This window comes from Mauremys mutica, chromosome 4 (genome assembly GCF_020497125.1).
Source record: "Mauremys mutica isolate MM-2020 ecotype Southern chromosome 4, ASM2049712v1, whole genome shotgun sequence".
Classification (NCBI taxonomy): Eukaryota; Metazoa; Chordata; order Testudines; family Geoemydidae; genus Mauremys; species Mauremys mutica.
In genome coordinates this window covers 16,434,252-16,456,282 of record NC_059075.1, presented here as the reverse complement: position 1 = coordinate 16,456,282, position 22,031 = coordinate 16,434,252, and the positions used below count along the sequence as shown (strand labels likewise).

The 22,031-nt window shown below is 44.5% G+C and overlaps 1 protein-coding gene across 2 annotated transcripts; it reads right to left on the bottom strand.

Annotated features, from left to right (window-relative positions):
• Window positions 1-1,304: 1,304 nt before the first annotated feature.
• On the bottom strand, window positions 1,305-20,428 carry PPP1R36 (protein phosphatase 1 regulatory subunit 36). Of its 2 annotated transcripts, none has more exons than XM_045012805.1 (11): window positions 20,318-20,428; window positions 17,888-17,952; window positions 16,229-16,315; window positions 15,215-15,348; window positions 15,020-15,086; window positions 13,931-14,029; window positions 11,179-11,319; window positions 5,590-5,632; window positions 3,845-4,038; window positions 3,561-3,755; window positions 1,305-3,243 (listed from the first exon to the last, which is right to left on the bottom strand). In XM_045012805.1, exons 1-11 carry the CDS (start codon window positions 20,426-20,428, stop codon window positions 3,003-3,005), a joined length of 1,377 nt encoding a protein of 458 aa, XP_044868740.1. In that variant the 3' UTR covers window positions 1,305-3,002. The 2 variants fall into 2 exon arrangements, with proteins under 2 accessions (XP_044868740.1, XP_044868741.1); XM_045012806.1 differs by lacking the exon at window positions 20,318-20,428 and adding an exon at window positions 20,060-20,215.
• Between the last annotated feature and the right edge of the window lie 1,603 nt (window positions 20,429-22,031).

Genomic DNA, 22,031 nt, shown 5'->3' with positions numbered 1-22,031 from the left:
ATCTTTCCTCAAGTGTGGTGCCCAGAACTGGACACACTACTCCAGCGGAGGCCTCTCCTGCACAGTAGAGCGGGACAGTTACCTCCCCATCTTACATGTGACAATCCTGTTAATACACCCCAGAATTATATTAGCCTTTGTCACAACTCCATCACATGGTTGACTCATATTCAATTTGTGATCCATTCTAACCCCCAGATCCTCTTCAGCAGTATTACCACTGAGCCAGTTATTCCCCATCTTGCAGTTATGCATTTGATTTCTCCTTGCTAGGTGAAGTACTTTGGACCGGTCGTTATTGAATTTCATCATGTCGATTTCAGACCATTTTTCTAATTTGTCTAATTTGCATGTGGTAGGCAATGTCTGGCCCTGAGAAAAGCCAATATATAGTGTATCGGGGTATCAGGCTCATTCTGCAGATGGGGCAAATTGCATTTTAAATTCAGGGACATGGGCTGTAGCTAGAAAGCTGGGGCCTTGTACACCCCTCAGTCCATGCAGAGTCAATGGAGGTTTCTGCACAGATCAAGAGAAGAAAACCCTTCTGTAGCCACCAAACGCCTACTAGTTGGCCTAGTTTGTGCTGCATCATGCAGTGGGGAAAAAGTGCTGTAGGGTGCTATGTTCACAGCATACACACTGAGAGGTTAGATAAACACAATAATACTCTTGCTGAAAGGTTGCAAAATAACAGCTTTATTTCTTAGAATTCAGAATGATAGCATATAAGAGCCCAAAACCAGAAAGAAATCAGACTGCTCCCTAAGGAAGCGAAGCACAATTCACCTCACCTTACTACAGGCTGTCTGCCTCCAGCCTGACTGCTGCTAGACCCAGATCACATGCTTCCTTACAGAAACCCCTAGTCTGCAAGCAGGACCAGGAAAAACCGATTGACAACCTACCATTTCAATACAGTTCTCAATACACCACACAGGGGACTTTGGGGACTCCCAAAACCAAGCAGTATGTGCATTTTGGATGTGCACTGGCCCTACCAAGTTTTTAGAAAATCTAGCCCTTGAAGTGTCATCATTAGACTCTGATCAGTGAGATATCCAGCCTCCTCTCAGTGCTATTTTTCAGGCCATATGTGAGAGCATTAAGGTCAGGGGCGGCTCCAGGCCCCAGCACGCCAAGCGCGTGCTTGGGGCGGCAAGCCGCAGGGGACGCTCTGCCGGCGCCGCAAGGGCGGCAGGCAGGCAGCCCTCGGTGGTTTGCCAGTGGAGGGTCCGCTGGTCCCGCGGCTTCAGCGGACTTCCTGCTCCGCCGAAGCCGCGGGACCAACGGACCCTCCGCAGGCAAACCGCCGAAGGCAGCCTGCCTGCCGTGCTTGGGGCGGCAAAATCCCTAGAGCCACCCCTGATTAAGGTCATGTTACACACAATGCAATCTTACTTTACTGATTGTTTTCTAAAAATAAAACATTCATATTGGCAAAACCTGAAGGTTATGAGAACGAGATAAATGCATCAGTGGGGGGCGGGGGTGGAGGGGGGACACAGGTGTTTGGAACGTCTGCTACATATTCTAGCAGCAATCCGTTTTTCATGCGAAAAGGGCATTTACCTAGGACCATATCTGATTCTTGTGTATTTGTCTTCTCACTAACTTGCCCTCCCTACTGCAGAAATGCATAATATAGAAGTGTTTGTTCTGAACAAAGCATGTCGCAGTCAACATCTGTGTACATGAGGAGATCGTAGCGGTCCCAAAGATAGCATTTTAAACAATACACTGAGATGTTAAAGTTTTCTTCTCGGCTCTCAGAAAACTCTACCCATCTTTGGTTTTCTTTCATTGTTAGAGCCAAGAGGGTGAAATGCAGGTGCCATTAAAATCAATGGTAAAATTCTCATTGACTTCAAAAGGGCCAGAATTTCACCACGGTTTTCTGCTAATGGTAATGGTAACAGAATATGGACCATTTTATAGGTAAACCCTTGTAATTTCTTATGACTAAGGTTAAGATTTTGTCACGGTTATTTTTAGTAAAAGTCACGGACAGGTCACGGGCAATAAGCAAAAATACGCAGAAATACATAGTGGCTGGGAACTCTGGGGCCGCTCCACCTGCGGTCCCTCAGAGCTCTGTGGCCAGCAGTTTGGAGCTGCAGAGTCCCATGATGGCTGGGAGCTCCAGCCCTGCCGTCCCAGAGCTGAAGCAGAAAATGTCATGGAGGTCTCTGAAAGTCACAGAATCCAAGACTTCGGGACATAATCTTATCCTCACTTAGGGACTAATTAGCTTTTTGTTTCATGATGTTGACATCCCAAATGCATATTTTAATTGGTGTTTGGAATTCTAGGGCCTATTTTCCCCACTGGTGAAAATGAAAGATAAGAGATAAATGCTATATAATAAATACTGCAGGCTAGCTCCGCATCTGGAGTAAATCAGCATAGCGCCTTTGATTTCAGTGTAGCAACACTGATTTACAACAACTGAGGATCTGCCCCATATCTTTAAATAGTGGTATTCATCTTTGCTATTCATTTATCAACATTTGTCACGCATTAGTATGGAGAGATGCATATGTGCAAAGCCCAGTGAAACACTATGGAAATCAAAAATGAGTAAACATAATATATTAAAAATGTAAGAGGAAATTCCCGTAAAACCATAATTTCCAGAACTTTTAATCCTTCCAGGAATCTTCTCGCAATGCAAATTTTAAAGGAATAAATAATAATCATACCTCACTCTTTTGGTCCATAGATCTCAAAATGCTTTACAGAGGGAGTCAGTATCATTATCCCCATTTTACAGATGAGGAAACCGAGGCACCAAGTGGGGGAAATAACTTGCCCAACATCACACAGCAAGTCAGTGGCCAAGCCGGGAACAGAACCTAGGTTTCCTAAATCCTAGTCCAGTGCCCTATTCACTAGGCTGCACTACCTGTAACAAATGGCCTCTGCTCTTAAACATGAAGCTTCAAAGTGGTTTACTTAATACGTGCTAGAATTACCCTCAATGCTAGAGGGTGCCATTTCTATTAACCGTTCTCAGAGTAGTCCCCCTCCGTAGTTACTCTTGAGAGTACCATGCTCGGGCGACTGATTCCAACTTGGGTGCCTCTGTGGGATGACAAAGCCAGGTTATATGAACTGGTTGAGAAACTGTTTCTCTTTGTTCTTTGTTCTTCCTCCTTTTCCTCCTCCTCCTCCTCTATCACCCCAATAGGCATGAGAGTATGGGGATTGAACTTGCTGCGAAGGGCTCCAATGATGCCAACCCTGTTTCAAAAGGAGTCATTGATGTAACTAAAGCACCAGGGCTAAGGAAAACGGGGGTGGGGCATGGAATTTGCAACTTCATATGGAAAATTGCAAAGAACTTTACCTTTTGTTAGGTCAGGCATTACCCTGAGGGAAAACTTTGCCTATGTGCACAGGGATCATGGACCAATTAAGTCCCCAGATCCTGCTCTCCCACCATGCAGTGGGACTACATTGTTCCTGCTGGGTCTGGGAAGCAACATGGAGTCAGGAGCCTTAAGTGTCAACCATCCCTTGCAGAAATACAGCCAACAGCCACGGAAACAGCTCCTTACTTGGGTGTAAGCTCAACAGCTGAGTAGTCCGGCAGGTCCTTGCTGCTGCAGGTTGGAAGGGTTCTGCCCCGATGCAGGTAATGGTTCTGGAAGAGATACTGAGCGTTGTCTTTGGGCAGGGGAAGTAGCGTACTGAGCACCGGCGAGCGCTGGCCAACGACACTCTTTATCGCTGGGCGTCTGGCATATACACTCCTTCAGAAAAAACAAATGGGCTTTAGTTTGAGCCCAGTGGTGCAGTGCGAGCTCCCCTACGTGCCCACATAACAAGCGAGGAGTGGTACCTGTGATAGGGAAAGATAACTTTCCTCTGATCGGCAGAGACATCTGTTTTCTGCAGGTTGGGGCTGTTCTTTTCTCTCAACGCGGGGTTAAATATGTCAGAGCGAAGAAGCCTGCCCACTTCTTCCTGAATCTCTTGGAAGTGCTTCCGTCTGAACACCACCCAGGACACGTATGTACAGAAGTTGTAGAAGCACTAAACAGAAACAGAGACCAATCTTACCGAATACGGCTGTGCTACAGAGAAGGCCACAGCGTACAAAGGGGAGGCCCAAATTATCTGCTGGCGTAACTCCACTGAAGTCAACAGAGATACATCAGCATAGAATATGACCCAGGATCACAGCATATTCTTTACAGTAGAGACTTGTGGCACAGTAGAATGTCTCTTAATGTGACACGTCCCATGACCGATGGCCATTTTTAGAGCCAGACACCCTGAGTCCTGTTCGGTCTGCTTGTGTTTCAGTTGGGAACAGTAGTGTCTTCCCACACCGAGTCACTGCAATGTCATAGGGATTAAGTGGTGAATAGGACATTACTTTTTAAAAATTTATCAAGAAGACTGGAAATGAAATTACATACCGAATATTACGACAGAAAATGAGATCACCGCATCTCATCCTGGCTTGGCAACTTCAGTATTAAAAGACCAAAGCTTATATGTTCACCTAGTTAGCACCTGGTTAAATACCAGGGATACTTGGCACAGGCTGAACGGGTCCCCATTACATAGAATTTCTGCTAAGAGCTGATCTAGGCCAGAAAGTTACACAGCTATAGCTACATCTCTTGGGTGTGAAAAATCCACACCTCTGGGTTGTAGCTGTGCCGACCTAACCCTTGGTATAGACAGCACTAGGTCAATGGAAGAATTCTTCTGTCAACCTAGTAACAGCCTGTTGGGGAGGTGGATTAACTATATTGTCGGGTTGGTGTAGGTAGCGTCTACACGGAAGTGCTACAGCTCTGCAGCTGTGCTGCTGTAGCATTTCAGGTATGAACAAGCCCTAAGTAAGCACATCACAATCCACTGGAGTCCAAAATATCGTATTGGTTTCAAATGGTTTTCTATGGTATCTGGAAATTAACTGTCAAAACCTGTTCACGGAGCTATTCCTGCACAGACATCTAGAAACCTTACTATGAATGATGGGATATGTTACTGTCGTCTTTAAGAGTCTTACATTTCTGAATCACACAGTGCTAGGCTCACAGCTGCAATTGTGAACTTTGGATTTAACCCGAATGGAAGTTTCAAACTGAACTCTATTTTCTTGCTGATTTTTTTCCTTTCATCACAGGCAAACTGCTTTGTTATTGTAGGGTTGCTCATGAAGATTTTGAGCTGCTTTGTTTTATTTTCTGTGGGGACAATGAGGAACAACACGGAGGCCTTCAAAATTTGAGTAAAAGAGCACACAAAGTGATGTAAAACACAGGACACAATTGGTGGCTGACCCATTTTGTCAGTGTCTTGTCTCGGCAGGAACAATTCTGAGGACGTGTGTGTTAGTGACAATTTAAACAACTCACTGCTTTCTCCACCACTAGGTATCCTGGCCCGGAGCCAGGATACTGATTTACACCACTGATTTCCACAGAGATAAGTCAGCTTAGACCAGCTGATGATCTGGCCCAATATCTTGAACCCAGGGCAGTTACCATTTCTGACGCTTCCTCATTTCGTCTTATTCTAGGATTAGCGAAAAAGCTCAGTGTCTATCCACGAATGTCTCTTTCTTACCTCAAAGAACTCTCGGTCCTTCTGTGTTGATGATGTTTTTCTCCTAAGACAATCAACAACAGCACAAAGTTAATTGCCGGAGTTATGCTTTCAAGTCTCTGAACAGCATACTGGACACAAATCATATGGCTACCACCAAGCTGACATTTCACCAGCACAGTAAGGCTGGTTGCTGAGCAACCATCTTTACCATCAACCCAGAGGCCCAGTGTCCAAGAGAAAGGCAGGATTTCTGGACTGACTCAGAAAGAAAAGAAAGAAAATGCACAACGCTATGTGGCTTAGCTAATTAAATCAGCCAGAGACCAAATGTCATGGGCCTGATAGTTGGAGGTGCTGAGCACCTGAGGCTCCCATTAATTTCAAATAGAGTTTTGGGTTCTGTGTCTATTAAAATCGGGCCCTGTGGATGGGATTTTAAAAAATACTCAGCCTTGGTCTAACTTCGCCCCCAGTGAAGTTGATGGAAAAACTCTCATTGACTTCAATGGGGGCATAGCTAGGATGGGAGCAATATCAGCTCAAAGCTGAGAGAAGATACATGAGGCATGGAAGGGAGAAGATTTCTGGGACTCAGAGAGGAAATGTAAAACTCACAGAAGAATGACAAAGTTTTAGGAGAACGGCCTCTGTTAAAGTAGCGTTCCTCGTGAAAGGCTTGCTCTGGAAGTACATCGATCTGATTCACACTTGTGCCAAGTGTTTGGGACACGGGACCAGCTAACCCCTGCCATGGACATACCTGTAGATCTGGAAGGCAGAACCCCCACCTACAAGGAGCCATTCAATCATTCTGCAAGGGGGCAGATTCCTGCAGGACCTGGGTAGATCTGTGCCTCCATGCCAGCACTCAGGGCCACTGTAGCTTTCCCAACAGTGCAGCGCCAATTGTTCCACATGAACAGGGCTTCCCCAGCTGCCACTGCACCCAGAAACCTCAGTACAGAGGGAAGAGCAAAAGTGATATGCTCTAGGCTGCATGAATTGTTCACTGGCTTTATTGGCCAGGGGAAAGATGTGCATCCCTCCCAGCCCCATTCCATTCCTCTGCCCTCCTTCCCCAAACCTGACACCTCCCCAGCTGCAGATCCCAAACCCTATGTGCTATGCAGAGTTCAATGTAAGGAGAGATGATGGCACAGAGGCAGCTGACTCCCTTCAGCATGGGAAGGGTAGGAGCCCCTGAGCTTAACAGTGGCCAAGCAACGTGGCCCATTGTCACTGCGGAATTCTAAAGCCACTTCAACGTATTTTGTTGCTCATCAGTACCTGTAATGCGCTATCAGCCACGAACATTATAATCGTGAAATCTAACAGCGGATTAAGTAAAATGACCCCTTAAGAGCCGATTTCACCTTTTAGCATGATGTAGCTTGTGCAGTCCCTTAATGACAAAATCCTCCAACTGCTTTCTGCATTCTAGGGAACCCAACCACTCTAAATGAAAGATTGACAGAAAATAGCCTTTCAACTGGAGCCCAGCAGGGCTGTGGTCTCCATCCTCTCCCTTCCAATGCTAACCATGCAGCGGGAGGTAAACCCAAGAAAACTGCTCAAGGTAAAACTTCCTAAAGTTAGTGGGAGACTTTAGTTCCTGTGTTTGGTGCACTCTTACTCATTAGCTAAGAAAATGATGGCGGGGTTAGGAAAAAGGTAAACTTCAACAAGCTCAGGAGGGGGCATCGTAAGAAATATGTGAATGGCTAAGTGAGTGACGTGCATCCCGTGCACTAGAAACCCAGTCAGAAGGAGTTTGTAGAACTGCCAGTGAGTCTGCAGAAATGAATGCATTAGACATAGTGGAGGAAAGCGCAGCCAAACCCAGATGCTACATTAAGCAGAGGCGTGTGTGCTTATGAAAACACAATGTTCTCTAACTTTTATAGGACCCTATATCCTGCATGTGGATGCAACTGAAAATAAATGCTTCAGATGCCATTTTAGCAGCTCTCTGATCCACAGCTATGTGTTTTATGGACCAGGGACCACAACAAGGTCTGGGTGAGTCCTGCCTCAGACTTCAAGTGGGGCCCCGCTTTAGCCATATTGTGTAAGCAATGTATGCAGCTCTGGGGACACAACCTATTTTTTCTCATTATGACAAAATGCCCAGAAGGAAATTGGCACTATAAAAAAATTGCACAATCTGTCCCAGCAGTTTCAGAGGAGAAAGCTAGACACACCTATTCCTTCCTCAGGGTTAGAGACATAAAAGAACTACAGCTTATACACACAAATAAGTTTGCTAGGGAACTCCTCAAAACACAGTCTGAGATAACATCAAAATAGGACTCCTAAAAGCTGCGCTTCACAAACATTTCAATCATTATTAAGTTGCATGTGGATACCATTTGAAGCCTCATGCTATTCTTCCTCCAGAATAGATTCCTTTCTAAACCCTTGGAGAAAACTTCACAGGAACAATTAATAACTTAACAGCTTGGTATGAATAATTATAGTACAGCTGGGTGGGAAATACTTTTCCCATCCCTGGAAAAATGTTGAGATTTAAAAAAAATATTCCCATTCCAAATCGGGACAGAAAGTCGAAATCTCAAAAATTGTCACAAACCAACAATCTGAGAAACAATCAGGCTTGGGTCAGTTGAAACATTTCATTTCAACCTTTTTTAAATGTTTCTGTTTTGACCTTTTTTGCATTTTTAATTTTTAAAAAAATATAATTAGCTTAGATTTCTAACTGAAAAGTCATATGGAACCAAAGCAACAAATTTTGTCATTTAAAAAATGTTGCAGTGTACCATTTTAGCAATTTCAGAACTTTTTTTCCCCAGAAGTTTTTCAAATCGAGAAATTAGTGGAAACTGACCCTGTCCCATGAACAGTTTCAAAGAATCAGTATTTTCCAACAAAAAACACTGAATTGAAAAATTCTCAACCAGCTCTAATAATTAGTAAATGTTGATCAGTGTGACACAATTGCTTTTGTTTTAGGCAGCCTATGGAATTCCCAGTGACCACTCAGCCATTTCAATGCTAATCTAAGTCAATTTGGGAAAGTTTATATATTATTTATGTAATTGCAAAACATGTTTGTATCTCTCACAGGTGGATGGACGGATAGACTCAAATACATTCATGATGTGTTGGGTTTTCAGTTGCCTTCAATGGGAGCAGAGGTAGGCCAAAGCTGAGCGCTTTTGAAAATCCCAACCTTACTTTAGATAGATAGGTAGATAGGTAGATAGATATTTTCAAAAGCACTCAGCATTGGCCTACGTCTGTGCCCTTTGAACTCAATTGAAAATCCCACCCATAATGAATATACTTGATTGCCTCTCGTCCCTCTTCCCCACCCTTCCTATATTGTTTGTCTTCTTAGGTCATGTCTATACTACAAAATTAGGTCGACCTAATTTACATTGGCACACAACCACCACAGTTATTAAATCGCTTGTGAGTGTGCACACTTGGCTCCTTGTGTTGGTGCTGCGCATCCTCACTAGGAGTGCTTGTATCCATTGTATGGTCAGTGTGGGGCATTGTGGGACGGTTCCTGAAAGCCAGTAACAGTCAATGTAAGCACCACAGTATCTACACTGACACTGCGTCGACTTAATTACATCGACTGTGACTCTACTCAGGAAAGTGATGTTACCAAATCAGTGTGGCGAGGCCTTTATGTTGGCGGGAGCCACATTTAAATGAAGACGCTTGGACAGCTAGGTTGACACAAGGCAGCTGTAATGTAGACCAGGCCCTAGACTCTAAGCTCTTTGAGGCAGGGACCACATCTATCTCTATGTTTCTACAGAGCCTGACACAGTGGGGCCCCGATCCTCTTCAGAGCCTCTGGGCACAATTGTAATGTAAATACTAAATAATACTGACAATTCTCATTCACATCTCTTCACTTTTTACCCAGATTGTTGCAGGGTTGTTTTTTTTTTAAATTAACTTCTCTCTATATAGCTACAACCCTGCTCCTTTCCCCCTACCAGGAAAGAGAAGAGAGAATTGGCAGCAGACTCGGTAAGTAAGGCAGAGCTCCTGTTCCACTGATTTCTTGTCCAGGGAGTTTTATCCTAGCAAGGACAGTGAGTAGATTAGTTCTTCAGAGCCAGTAGCTCTAGCTGGCCCAGAGAAGACATTGCACAAATTGGGTCTTGTACCTGCAGCCTTTGAAGCTGTATTACAGTCTGTGCTTCAACCGGAAAAATAAAATGCTGGCATGACCCTCCCTGTCCAATCAGCAAGACAATGAAAACAACCCCACAGCATCACCCCAAACTGCAATCAGCCCAGAGATCCAGCAGCTGGTCACACAATGCTCTGTGTGCTGGTCACACAATCCTGTGGTGCCAGGGTGCACAGGGAGTACTGTGCTGCTCTTTACTCCTCATGCTTCACGGCCTCATGATATGGGGCACACATGGGCAATCTACATCTGGAGGGACTGGGGAACAGCTTGATCATGGAAGTAGGTAGCAGAAGGCTTCAGCAACAGACAGCAACAGTGTGGATGGGCTGTGCCAGCACAGTACGCTGGTGCATAGCAATTCACTGATCACAAGGAGGTATGTGACATAGCACTGGTATCACAGTATGGTATATTACATGGATTAATTAGTTTACCTTTCTCCTTCTAAGAGGTATTAACCTTCCCTCCTCCCTGCTACATTGCTCTCACAATCTCCTCTGAAGCTTTGGAAATGGCAATTAATGTCAGCATTGTCATTTGCCCAGTTGCCTGTGCTGGACCCGCTCAATACCACATCGCTCCTATAGCCACCAAGGCTTCTGCACAGCTGGATCTGAGCTGCAAATCAGGTCTCCAAAGTCCTGCTGCAGTGTGTTGCAGCCCTATGGGCTGTGTTATGCAGAAGGTTAGACTAGAGGACACAGTGGTCCCGTCTGGCCTTACAATCTATGCATCACTTGGCAGGCCTCCTATTTATAACAAAAGTCTATAATATTTTCCACGCTGCTCACTTGGCCCTAGCCAATGCTTTCCCTCCTGCAGTGCTCACTTGGACTGGGTTATTGTGGGCTTTTGTCTTTGTCAAAGAAAAGGTCTGGCTAGACTGCAAGTGGGAGATGTGACTGCAGCACAACTAGACATACCTGAGTTACCTTTGATCTAAGTGAGATCAAAGCCAGCATGAGTAACACTAGCAATGAAATCGCAACACATGGGAGGCTGCACAGGTTAGCCCTGTCCGCCAGGAACACCAGGACACAGCCGCCACCCATACTGCTGTGGCTTCAATGCTATTCTTACTCAAGCTAGCTTTGATCTAGCTAGATCACAGCTGACTTGGGTATGCCTACACCTGCTGCAATCACACCTCCTGAGTGCAGTGCAGACATACCCAAAATGAGGGCCCTGGCCCATGCTTGGACTGGCTGGATGTCAGGTGTAATGGCAACAATTGCCCCCACAAGCGGTGTAGAGTCGAGGTCGATGTAGTTAGGTCAACGCAGTGTCAGTGTAGACATCATGTTGTTTATGTTGACTGTTACGGGCTTTCAGGAGCCGTCCCACAATGCCCCACACTGACTACAATCAATACAAGTGTACCTAGTGAGGAGTCATAATAGGGAAAATTACTCAGTGCATTTCCTTACTTTCCGCAAGCCATGTGATGCTGCTCAGCCCTTCCTAGTCCAAGAATAAGGATGCAGTACACCTTGGCAAGGTGTTTCTTGGTTCCTGCTAGCTTAGCCAATGTCTCTTCCAGTTCTTTTTGGTCTAACACACTGGGGTTTCTGTTTTAAAAGAAGGAAAAAGAGTTATTTTAAAGAGTGTTTTGTTTAGGTGAGATAAATCTGAATGTTTATGAAAGGAAAGAATATGTATAAACCATCACACTGCATGAACCAACCCAGAAGACCCGTTTGCAGTCAGATTGATTTAGAGCATTTTCAGGGCTGGTGGGGCAACACAGCATGGGACTTGATCCCATAAGTTCTCTCTGACCTTGCAGGGTTTGCAAGCTCCACATCCACAGACTGCCAGGGGAATCTCTCTGGTCTTACCAAGCCTGTGAGCCCCTCTTGTAGCCTAGACATGGACCCTTGGGACTTCTTGCAGGTTCGGATACACATCATATATGGGCACACTTCATTGTACAATTGGTGCCACACTGACAAACATCTCCAAAATCCTTCCAAAAAGTGCTGAAAGGGTCTCATCCTCTTTTAGGACAAATTAATAAAGCAAATGTAGAACTCTCAGACTAAGCCATTTCTGAAATATGAGATTCCAGGAACAATAAAGGTAGAAGATTATTTTTAGGAAGTGAAGAAAACACGTGTTTGTATGTTTTCTAGCTCAAACTGCCACCCATGGGGTGGATTGACTTTCACTGCTTTTTGGAAGGATGGCTGGTTGAGTCTGGAGTTCTTTGCTCAGTGTATCTGTACCTGTAAGAAATCTGCTACTACCCAGTCTGGGACTCGTAAAGAATCAGAAGAGCACCAAGTAAAGATAAAATATAGAAGCTGTCTTTCTTAACACCCCCAGATCTGAAAGCAAATCAACAGGGTCACGGGAAAAGGAATCTAGATGGACCCAGAGAGGCTTTGACATGAATGCCTCTATAACCTTCCAAAGCAAGAATGTTTGAAACGCAGAGGTAATCAGTGAGTTCAGTCAAGTTACATACTCTTTAGCAAGAGTCTAACTATTCACCATTTCAGAGGACAGCATCTTGTCTTTCCTGATGGAGACACTAGCAATTTCAGGACTTGCAGGCTGTCTTTCACCAGCCATGAGATCATCTTACTGGTCGCAGTCCCCAGCTCTACCAGCAAATCCAAGATCACGTATGTGAAATAACATTTATGATTTATGGATCTTGTTTATTTATTTTTGAATAAGGCTACGTTTTAGTCATGGGTATTTTTAGTAAAAGTCACGGACAGGTCACAGGCAGTGAACAAAAATTCACAGCCTGTGACCTGTCCATGACTTGTACTATATATCCCTGACTAAATCTTGGGGAGAGAGGCGGCTTGGGGATAATGGGGATAATGCTATTTAATTTCCCGCCACCCTTTTTTCATAACCCTGAGAAAAGCTAAGAGAGAGAGAGCTTTTAGTAACAGTGCTAGCTGAAAAGAGGCTTGGAACTCTGAGCAAAGACACTATCTCCTGTTGTTTTATTCCTCCTGTGTTCATCAAAAGAGGAATTTGTTCATTCTTTGTAAATAAACAGGAGTGCATCAAAGAGATAACTGGTTCTGTTATCAAGTTCTCCTCCTAACAAAACCAACCCATAGGGCCCTGCATTTTTTCTAACCACTTGGGTCAAAACAACATAACAGTATATAACCATCTCACAAATACTTCTCATGCAGCAACATGCTTATAACATCTAGTCACGCTTTATAAACCATTTATAAGTGGAGCCCTAAAACGAAGTGTGGCCCAAACATCAAATCTTCCTTAGGCACAAGACCACAGATGAAAAATTTCAGGTGGAATCTATTTATGTAAGGACACTGACGGGGGCTGAAATCAGGCATATGATGGAAAGCTATTTTCAACCTTATCTACTTTGGAATTTCTATTGTAGATCCATAATATATGGGCACTAATTTGGCAGGTTGCTGGACATAACACCCTGCTAAGGGTTGATATGTCAAAAATCCTGCTGGAAGCTAGGAAACAGGTTGAAACATCACAAGCTGCTGACTGACTAACTCTGTGCAGAGGGATACACACCTTTGCTCATTTATAATAGCTGCTGTCAATTATGTGGGACACTAGTGAACAAGATTACTTGGGGCCCTATCTTGCAAACACAAAGGATTGGGCTTAATGCTTACTACTATGATTCATCCCAGTGAAGAAAAAGGAAATATAAGTTGTAGTTTATTAGCACTGCAGTAGCACCTAGAGGCTCCAGGTGAGATGGTGGCCCCATTTCACTAGGCCCGGCGTATATCTACACAGTAAGAGGCAGTCCAGGCCCCAAAGAGCACACAGTCTAAATAGACAAGACAGACAGAGGAGAACAAACATATTAGGAAGGGAGGAGAGACTATTCTCAGTAGCGAGCAGTATGTCTAGGAGTATGTGGTTGTAGGACTGGGCCCTCCATCTTTAACACTGTAAACTGTGCCTGGTTGTGTCAGCATTTCAAAACATACCTGTAATGCTCCCCTTGTAGATAAAAGACCTTTACATTCAAATGTCCCAACAGAGACAGTAATGGGAAATCTAGTCTGTATCTATTATGAGCCCAATCCTGCAGCAGTCCTTGCTCATGTGTGGTGTCCCATTGAAGCAATGATACTATTCACTTGAGTAAGGCCTGCCTGCATGGGGAGAGTAAAGCCCTGTGTCCTTAAATCAGTAAAGTCTCTTACTTACACCATAAAAGATTTGGGTTTCTTTTCCAGGGCAATTTTTTCCAGATAATACGATAAATAGAAAAGCAGAGCCATGAGGAACTCATCCAGCTGCTTACTCCTAAATGGAAGACAACAAGATTACCTTCATGAATGTAATACTACTGATGTAAGGCTGAACCTAAAAACATGTCCTTGCCCCAAAGCACCTACAGTCTACCAACACTTAGTACTTAGCCTAGAGCTTCCTAGTAGACCTATTCATAGTAGTAAGCACTACACCCACTAGTAAGGGTTTGCAGGGACATGCCCTACAGAAATACTAATCAAAACAGTCCAAGAAACATGCTGAAGAGTGGATCTGCATGTGGACATTCCAGGAGATGGGCCTTCCGAAGCAAGTGGGTTATAAAACATATGACTTCTGTGTACAAAATACATCATTAAGTGTGGAACCCGCATTTAAAAGTTCAAGCAGAAAAACGCCTCTCTTCTCAAGTGATCATTCCCTTAGGGCTAGATTGTGGCTGTAGGCAGGGCCCTGAGCAAAAGGTAGTGTGGAAGTGGTACCACCCCATTGTGCCTCAGGGACAAATCTCTGAGGTACAATTCCTTCTCTGTTTCCTTCTCGTTCTGGGCAGCAGGGAAGTAATTTACTGCTGACAAATACCAGCAGCAAATTCTGACACCTTCTGCACCAGCTCAGCAGTTCTAGTATTGGCAGCGCAGAACAAAGGCTCCACCTTGTTCTTTCCTCCCTTCTAGGGCCTTGTGCCAGACCCGATCTGTGGGTAAGTCTGCATGGGGAGACAATTAGAATGACTACCCTGCATGAGTGTTTAGCTCCAAATCACAATCTAGCCCTTAGTAATCACAGTGAAAGACCCTTTCATAAGAGTAAGGGAATTAACTTGTTCTCTGTTAGAGCTGAAATGCATTTGGTAGCACTTTCCACTGAAAGTGGAAAGTGTAGTTGACAGATGAGAGATTTTAAAGCTCTAATATTTTGCTCTCCACTTTTTATAAGCTCTGAATCCATCACCATCAGTTATTAAAACACACAGCACACACACACACACACAATTCTTAGAACAAATTCCAGATTACATACCTCATAACTGCTGTAAAAGATGGTATATGATATGATTCATCTTCTTGTACCAGAAACAAAGCAACATCTAAAAATGCACCAAGTGGGAAAAAAATGGATGTCAAAAATATTTCTGAGGAAAAACTTTTAGAGGAAATACTTTTCTAATCTGTAAGGATAACACTGTGCTGAGACCAAATGACAGTGTTTACTCACATTTAACATCGTCTAATGTAATACACTCATTTTGTCCCCGCTTCGACAGCCTAGGGGATTTCTCTTCTTGTATATTCATTCTTTTCTCAGGGAATCTTGCACCAAACAAATCTCGAAACATACTAGGAGTCGATCTACAGGCAGGATTTAAAATACGCTGTTAATTCCACTTATTTGGATTATGGTCAGATACAAGTTTGCTGTTAGCATGCTGAAATAAATTTGTTAGTCTCTAAGGTGCCACAAGTACTCCTGTTCTTTTTGTGGATTCAGACTAACACGGCTGCTACTCTGAAACCTGTTAACATCTGGGACGTTCTCTTTTCAGTTGATTCAATTTAAAGATGAAACTGGTAGTTAAAAAATGTTTGATGAATACTCTGACGGTTCTTTCTTTCTTTCTTTCTTTCTTTCTTTCACAAGCTACTGCAAGTAGACCACGTTCAGCCAACCAAGGTCCTTCAACTCTTCAGAGCACTTCTGAATGTGGTTCTTTCATTTGGTAATATAATAAATTGTGACCATACTACTTAGGTCAAAGACATTTTAGGTTATGGGTGGTAAAGAGGAAAGTTAACTGTGCCTTTTAATGTATGCCAATCTAGTCCATGTGTAACATAAATAATAATGGTAACAACAAATGTAATCTTTGAAGTGCTTTACAAACATGAATGAATTAAGCCATCCTCACAAGACCCCTCTCTATAGATAAGTGTTATTGTCCCCATTTTAACAGATGTGGAAACAGCAGCAGAGCTGATCAGTGACTTGCCCACGACTAAAAGGAGCTGGAGTCAGAGCTAGGAATAGACATTAGGAGTTCCTGGCTCCCAGTCCTGTGCTCGGACCACTAACCACACAGCCTGAAATGACTGCTGAAGTGACAGATTACTTTCTGCCTTACATACTTTGTTCAAACAAAATAAAATATAAATTCTTAAAACTATGGGCAAAAGGTCCCACCCAAATAACGCTGCTTTCCCGTTTTAGCCAAGTGAGTTTAACCTGGAATACCTGTCTAGTGTTTTACTGCCCATTTCCTGAAAATGGATGGTTTTGCCCTTCTTGAGTTTCTCTTTAGCATCTGCGGCGGGGATGGAGCTGTAACACACACACAGAGTGAACATTCAGAAAGGTAAAGTGCAATTGGACAGGGAAGTGCTGCAACAAATTCAGTATACACTGGAATTTAACGTTTAGGTCTCCCTGTGACACTGAGACACATCTCTAAATGGTGGTTGGGTCAGGGTCTCACACATTGCTCTTGCTATCCACCGAGGCGGGTTTAGAAAGGGACAAATACATCTGACAAATTTCATATCCTCCCACTCCTGCATCTGCCACACAGAGCACTGCAAGGTAGGAGAGAGATAGGAAGGGAAAGGTTGTTTCCTGACCTACGGCCTGCTCCTGCTCCCACTGAAATCAGTGAGCACAGGACTGGGCTCTTAGTCCTCTTGTCTCAGAGAGGATAGGCTTGAAAAGTGAGCCACCTTGTTCTAGAGTTTGCTGTCATGGTCCCTGTACACCAGTGATTCTCAAACTATTGTACTGGTGACCCCTTTCACACAACAAGCCTCTGAGTGCAACCCCCCTTATACATTAAAAACACTTGTTTATATATTTAACACCATTATAAATGCTGGAGGCAAAGCAGGGTTTGGGGTGGAGGCTGACAGCTCTCGACCCCCCCCCATGTAATAACCCCGTAACACCCTGAGGGGTCCCGACCCCCAGTTTGAGGACCCCTGCTGTACACTGTGGGACACAAGAAATGGAGGAAACCCACTAATCCTTACAGGGCAAGCAGGCAGGCAGGGAGCAGCACACCTGAGCGCAGCAGAGAGGCTGGTAGACTTGCTGGGACCCATTCTTTAAAGGGGCATGTGTGATGGGCAGACAAAGCAGCAGGAGTAGGGAAGAGACAGTATACACAGAAGGAATCCACACCTGAGGAAGATCTGGAATGCATATGAAAGGGGCGGGGAGGCAGCAAGTGGGAGTCATGTGTGACCCGACTCCAAGTCATCTGCCCTGCATGGCACATACTCACACTGTCAGCTGTTTCGGGAAAGAACAGGAAGCCTATAATTTTTTCAATGGCCCAATTTTTTTGTAGATTTCGGCCCATTAAAGTCTTAATCCACAACTGCCACAAAACCGTAAAAAATAATAATGTTTAAAAGCAATATCACCCCTTGACAGGCGCAGATGCATTATGCCTACAGTTCCTGGGTGCTTGCAAGTACTTCAGGGTCAAACACAGCAGTGGACACAGCTCCACGTCTTCAGTGAAGTTGCACCCAATGCATCAGTTCTGAATTTGGCCCTTGGCTTTCAGAGCATTGTCTCAGGCATGTGCCTATCTATGCCTTGCTGGAATCCTCTTGTAGTGAACACTGCTGGAGAGTAGTGCAAAGTAAATGTCACTAACATATTCATTATTTCTATGGCAAATTTCTCTTTCCATTAATCCATTAATTGGGGTAAATGACAACATGTTCTACAGAGTGAGAGTTAAAAAGCTATTCCCTCCACAGGGAAAACAAACACATAGGGTCTGGTGCTGCAGTTCATATTTGGGCAAAACTCCATTGGGATCCAATTTTTACCTGTATAAGGACTGCTGGATCAAGGCCTTAGTTTGTTCATTTTAAAAATTGTAATTTTTACCTTGCAAATTCAAGTGTTTTGGTATCCTCTTTCCAGTACCACACCCCTGGGGCTATTTTTATCATCTACAAAAATTAAAATATAATGTCACGTGTAAATTCTTTAACTACTTTTTAAAATCTAATCCAGGCATATTCTCAACCCAATTAAACAAAGTATTTATAATACAAACACTACATAGTTTGACCATAGTTTGGTCTGTCTCAATGGTCTATTTCACCCACATGTTGTCAGGCAAGTCCCTGAGAACTGGTTCCTGAGCTGGCCAAACAGACAAAATCTTTGGGGTCAAAACCTGACTGGCTAAGCAAGAGAAAAATGGGGTTTTAATTCTAATTTGCTTATTTCAGATTCTAAAGAAGGCCTGAAAGGTTTACTGGGAGGTTTAACTTTTTTTTAAACATTAGAAATTTAAATCATGCTTACATTGGAAGAGTCTGGAGAACCAGTAAATGCAAAGCTATTAAGAACAGAAAGGGGTTTTAGTCAGGCTCTTTAAAACACATTATTTTTTGTTTGTTTCTGGTAACATCTATTTAACTTCAAGGACTTTTTAAGACTTTGGAGAAAGGAAATCTTTGTTAAAGATTCAGCAGGTTCCTTGCTCATTTAACTTAGGTATGAAGAGTTCGCAAAACATCTTTTAGACCTCCCAGCGGTCATCCAACAAAACCAGAAAAGAGCAGATTTTACATTCTTTGTATTTCCAAGTGAAAAATAAGGAGAAAAAAAAATTGGAAGGGAAAAAAAACCCCACCAAAAACCTTTCAGTCTTCTTTATGCATCATTAAAAAGGACAGATTGCAAAGGCTTAAAAAACCCTTTGCAGGTCACCTTTAAGATAACATGCATCCAATTGCTGGGACTCTTGCTCTTCAATTAAGGATAATTAGTTTAAATACAGCACTGCATTAAGGTTTTCTGTCACTTTTTGCCAGCTGACCAACCAGTCTCACAGAAATCCACACAGACTCTGACTCAGTTCTAAAATATTTTCAGAACACTGGACTTAAGGCTTGTCTGCACGGCCCCCACAGTCACAGTGTGAATTGCAGTGCCTTGTGTAAATCCTGCTAGCATGAACAAAAAGGGCTGTTTCAAATAGGACTATGCTAATGTAAACTCTGTACCTTTTAGATCACATTAGCAGGGACCACTTGGGGTAGTGAGAGCAAAACACTTTAATGTGCACTGCAGTTCACATGCCAGAAGTTCGCATTGCAGGGCCATGTGGACAAGACCTTAGAATATCAAAATAATTTCATGTCAGCAGAAGGCAACCTGCATAATGGTTAGGACCCTGAACTGGGAGTCAGGAAATCTGGGTTTTATTCCTGATGCTCACACTAACCAATTGTATGATCTTGCCTTCTTTGGGCCTCAATTTTTCCAGCTGTACAATGGAAACAATACCCCCCTTTTTTCAAGTGCTTTGCAATCCTCTGATGAAAGGGGCTGCATAAATTCAGTATCTTGAGATTGTAAACATGGGATTATCAATTCAGTTAAAGATCAAGTAGAAGAAGGTGGTTAGTGATGCAGGAGATGGATAATCAGACACAAGTGTAAACAATGATAGCAAAACAGAATAAAGAACTTTACTGTGTCTGCAAACTGTACCATGCAGACATAACTCTGGCTGCTCGCTTAAATGTGTGGTCATGTATGGTCATTAAAACCAAAATGGCAGGTGGTTTAATTTGTATTGAAGTCTTTTGACAGCAAAGAATTATAATTCTTACTGATATAGTAAGCACCTTCCACCACCAGAAGATATCTAAGGCAACTTCCCTAGGAGATTAGTGTCACTAACATGTTAGAACAAGGAGGAGTCCTTGTGGCACCTCCATACATCAGATGAAGTGGGTTTTAGCCCAAGAAAGCTTATTCCCAAACAAATGTGTTAGTCTCTAAGGTGCCACAAGGACTCCTCTTTATTTTTGCTGATACAGACTAACACGGCTACCACTCTGAAACCTGTCACTAACATGTTCATAGCATTAACCTTTTACAGGTGCAGAAATTGAGGCACAAAGTTGCTTTTCCATAAGTCCTCAGTAGAAATGGAAAGAAAACCCAGGAGTCTGGACTCCAGTAGAAAAGGTACCGCGCCATTCTCCTCTCCCCTGCATTAGCAGTTAAATCCAAAATAAACAGCAGGCAGGAGATCACCTTTGTTCCCTTAAAGTCTACATCACCGTGCAGACTGCATAGGCAGCTTGCGCCTGGCCCTTCTGGCTACTTTAGGGGCTGCAGCCATGCCTGCAAGCTACTGCCAGTGCTGTCCCTGCTCGGGCTGTTTGCAGGCTTTATCTGCAACCCTCCTCCCCTTGCACTAGCCAGCAAACCCTTCTCGTGACCTCCCCTTCTCCCAGCCAGTGCACTGTGAGGAAGTGCTGTGCAGCAGCCGTGGAGGGGAAAGAAACTTACAGGTTGCATGGTGCTTGGGAGCCCACCCGCCGCAGAGAGAACAGTGCGACTCCTGGAAGCCTTGTTTACAGTGGTATCCCGGTAACAGCCCCTAGAAACTGTAAGTTCCATCGTGCAATGCACCCTGCCATGCTGCTTTGCACGCTGGGACTTGCAGTCTATTTGCCCTGCCCCTCAGCGTCATAGGTCAGGCTGGCTAATTCCGCTTCCAAGGGCCATCTCTGTCCCCATGGCGGTGGCAAAGCGGGGGTTCAGGTGCAATAACATCTCCTCTCTGGCCAGTCCTTAGGGCTTGTGTTGTGACTGGGAGGAGACTGGCAGACGCAGGGCTGCCTTGGTGTCCCTGGACACTAACCAGGGCTGGCTCCAGGCACCAGCCCAGCAAACAGCTGCTTGGGGCGGCCAACGGTGAGGGGCGGCACGTCCGGGTCTCAGAGTGAAGGACCAGCCGCTGAATTGCTGCCAAAGGCCTGGTCTACACTACCGGGGGGGGGTCGAACTAAGGTATTCGCGTAGCTGAAGTCGAACTACCTTAGTTTGAATTTCCTACCTGTCCAGACGCCGCGGGATCGAAGTCCGCAGCTCCCCCGTCGACTCCGCCACCGCCGTTCGCAGTGGTGGAGTTCCGGAGTCGATGGGAGCGCGTTCAGAGTTCGAACTATCGCGTCTAGATTAGACGCGATAGTTCGAACTCCGAGAAGTCGAACTCTCTGCGTCAACCCGGAGGGTAAGTATGGACCTACCCAAAGACTGAAGCGGTGGTGGTAGAGCGGCAGATCACGATCGTGGCTTTTTTTTTTTTCTTTTCCTTTCTTTCCTTTTTGCTGCTTGGGGCGGCAAAAACCCTGGAGCCGGCCCTGTCCTTGCAGGAGGTACCCAGTGAATGTAGCTGCATGGTGGCACTGCCTCCCTCTGTGTGGCCCTTCCAAGATTTGAATGTGTCCCCAGAGACCAAAGGACTGAGTGCTCCCCTGCAGCACCATCCAGATCCCCGGGCAGCTGCCTGGGCAAGATTTGCTCTTTCCTTCTGAAAAGGTTTAAAGCACTCTAAGGCAAGCTCTATGCTAGCAATGTTTGCTGCCCTAGTGTAGCTGCAGTTATACCGGCAGAAATGTGCTATGGCTGGTGCAGCTTATTTCACTCAGGGAACTGGTATACAGCAAAACCACTCTTTTTGCTAGTATAAGCTGCATCTACAGTAGGTGGGTTTAGCTAGTGTAGCTATATCAGTGTAACCCTTCTGCCTCTCTGAATTGGCAGCAACAAGGGCCGGGTTCAGTATCCAGGGGTTCCGTTTCAATAACGCAATGCAAAACCGGCTCGAGCCCTCACCCAGTGACCTGGGACAATTTCATACCACACCCCCAGGCGCCTCTAGGAGGCAATACTTCCCCTCTCGCAAGCACAGAGTCTGAGTGTAGCAAAATCCTTTTAATAAAGGAGGGAAACAATGTGGCATCATATTGGGGAAACACCACAAACAGGATTCATAACATAAACCATGAGCAAAAGACCCACCAAGTAAGTTTTAGCAATGTCCTTTTCCCCTTAGGGTCTTAAGTCCAATCACCCCAAAGTCCAACAACCCAAAAGTCTCTGTCCCTGGTCAGTGCCACCCCAGAGTTCAAAAGTTTATCTGCAGAGTTTTACACCCCCAGCCTGGGTGGAAATGGGGGGGGGCACACAGGGGCACCTTACGTGGCACCTTACGTGG

Bases quoted from the DNA above. Each gene is read 5' to 3' on its own strand.
- PPP1R36 (XM_045012805.1), bottom strand. From the start codon at position 20,428: ATGGAACTTACAGTTTCTAGGGGCTGTTACCGGGATACCACTGTAAAC. The intron at 15,087-15,214 runs GTGAGTAAACAC...GTGCATTTTTAG, and splicing joins TACATTAGACGATGTTAAAT to ATGTTGCTTTGTTTCTGGTA. The intron at 4,039-5,589 runs GTAAGAAAGAGA...GTTTCTGTTTAG, and splicing joins AGGACCGAGAGTTCTTTGAG to TGCTTCTACAACTTCTGTAC.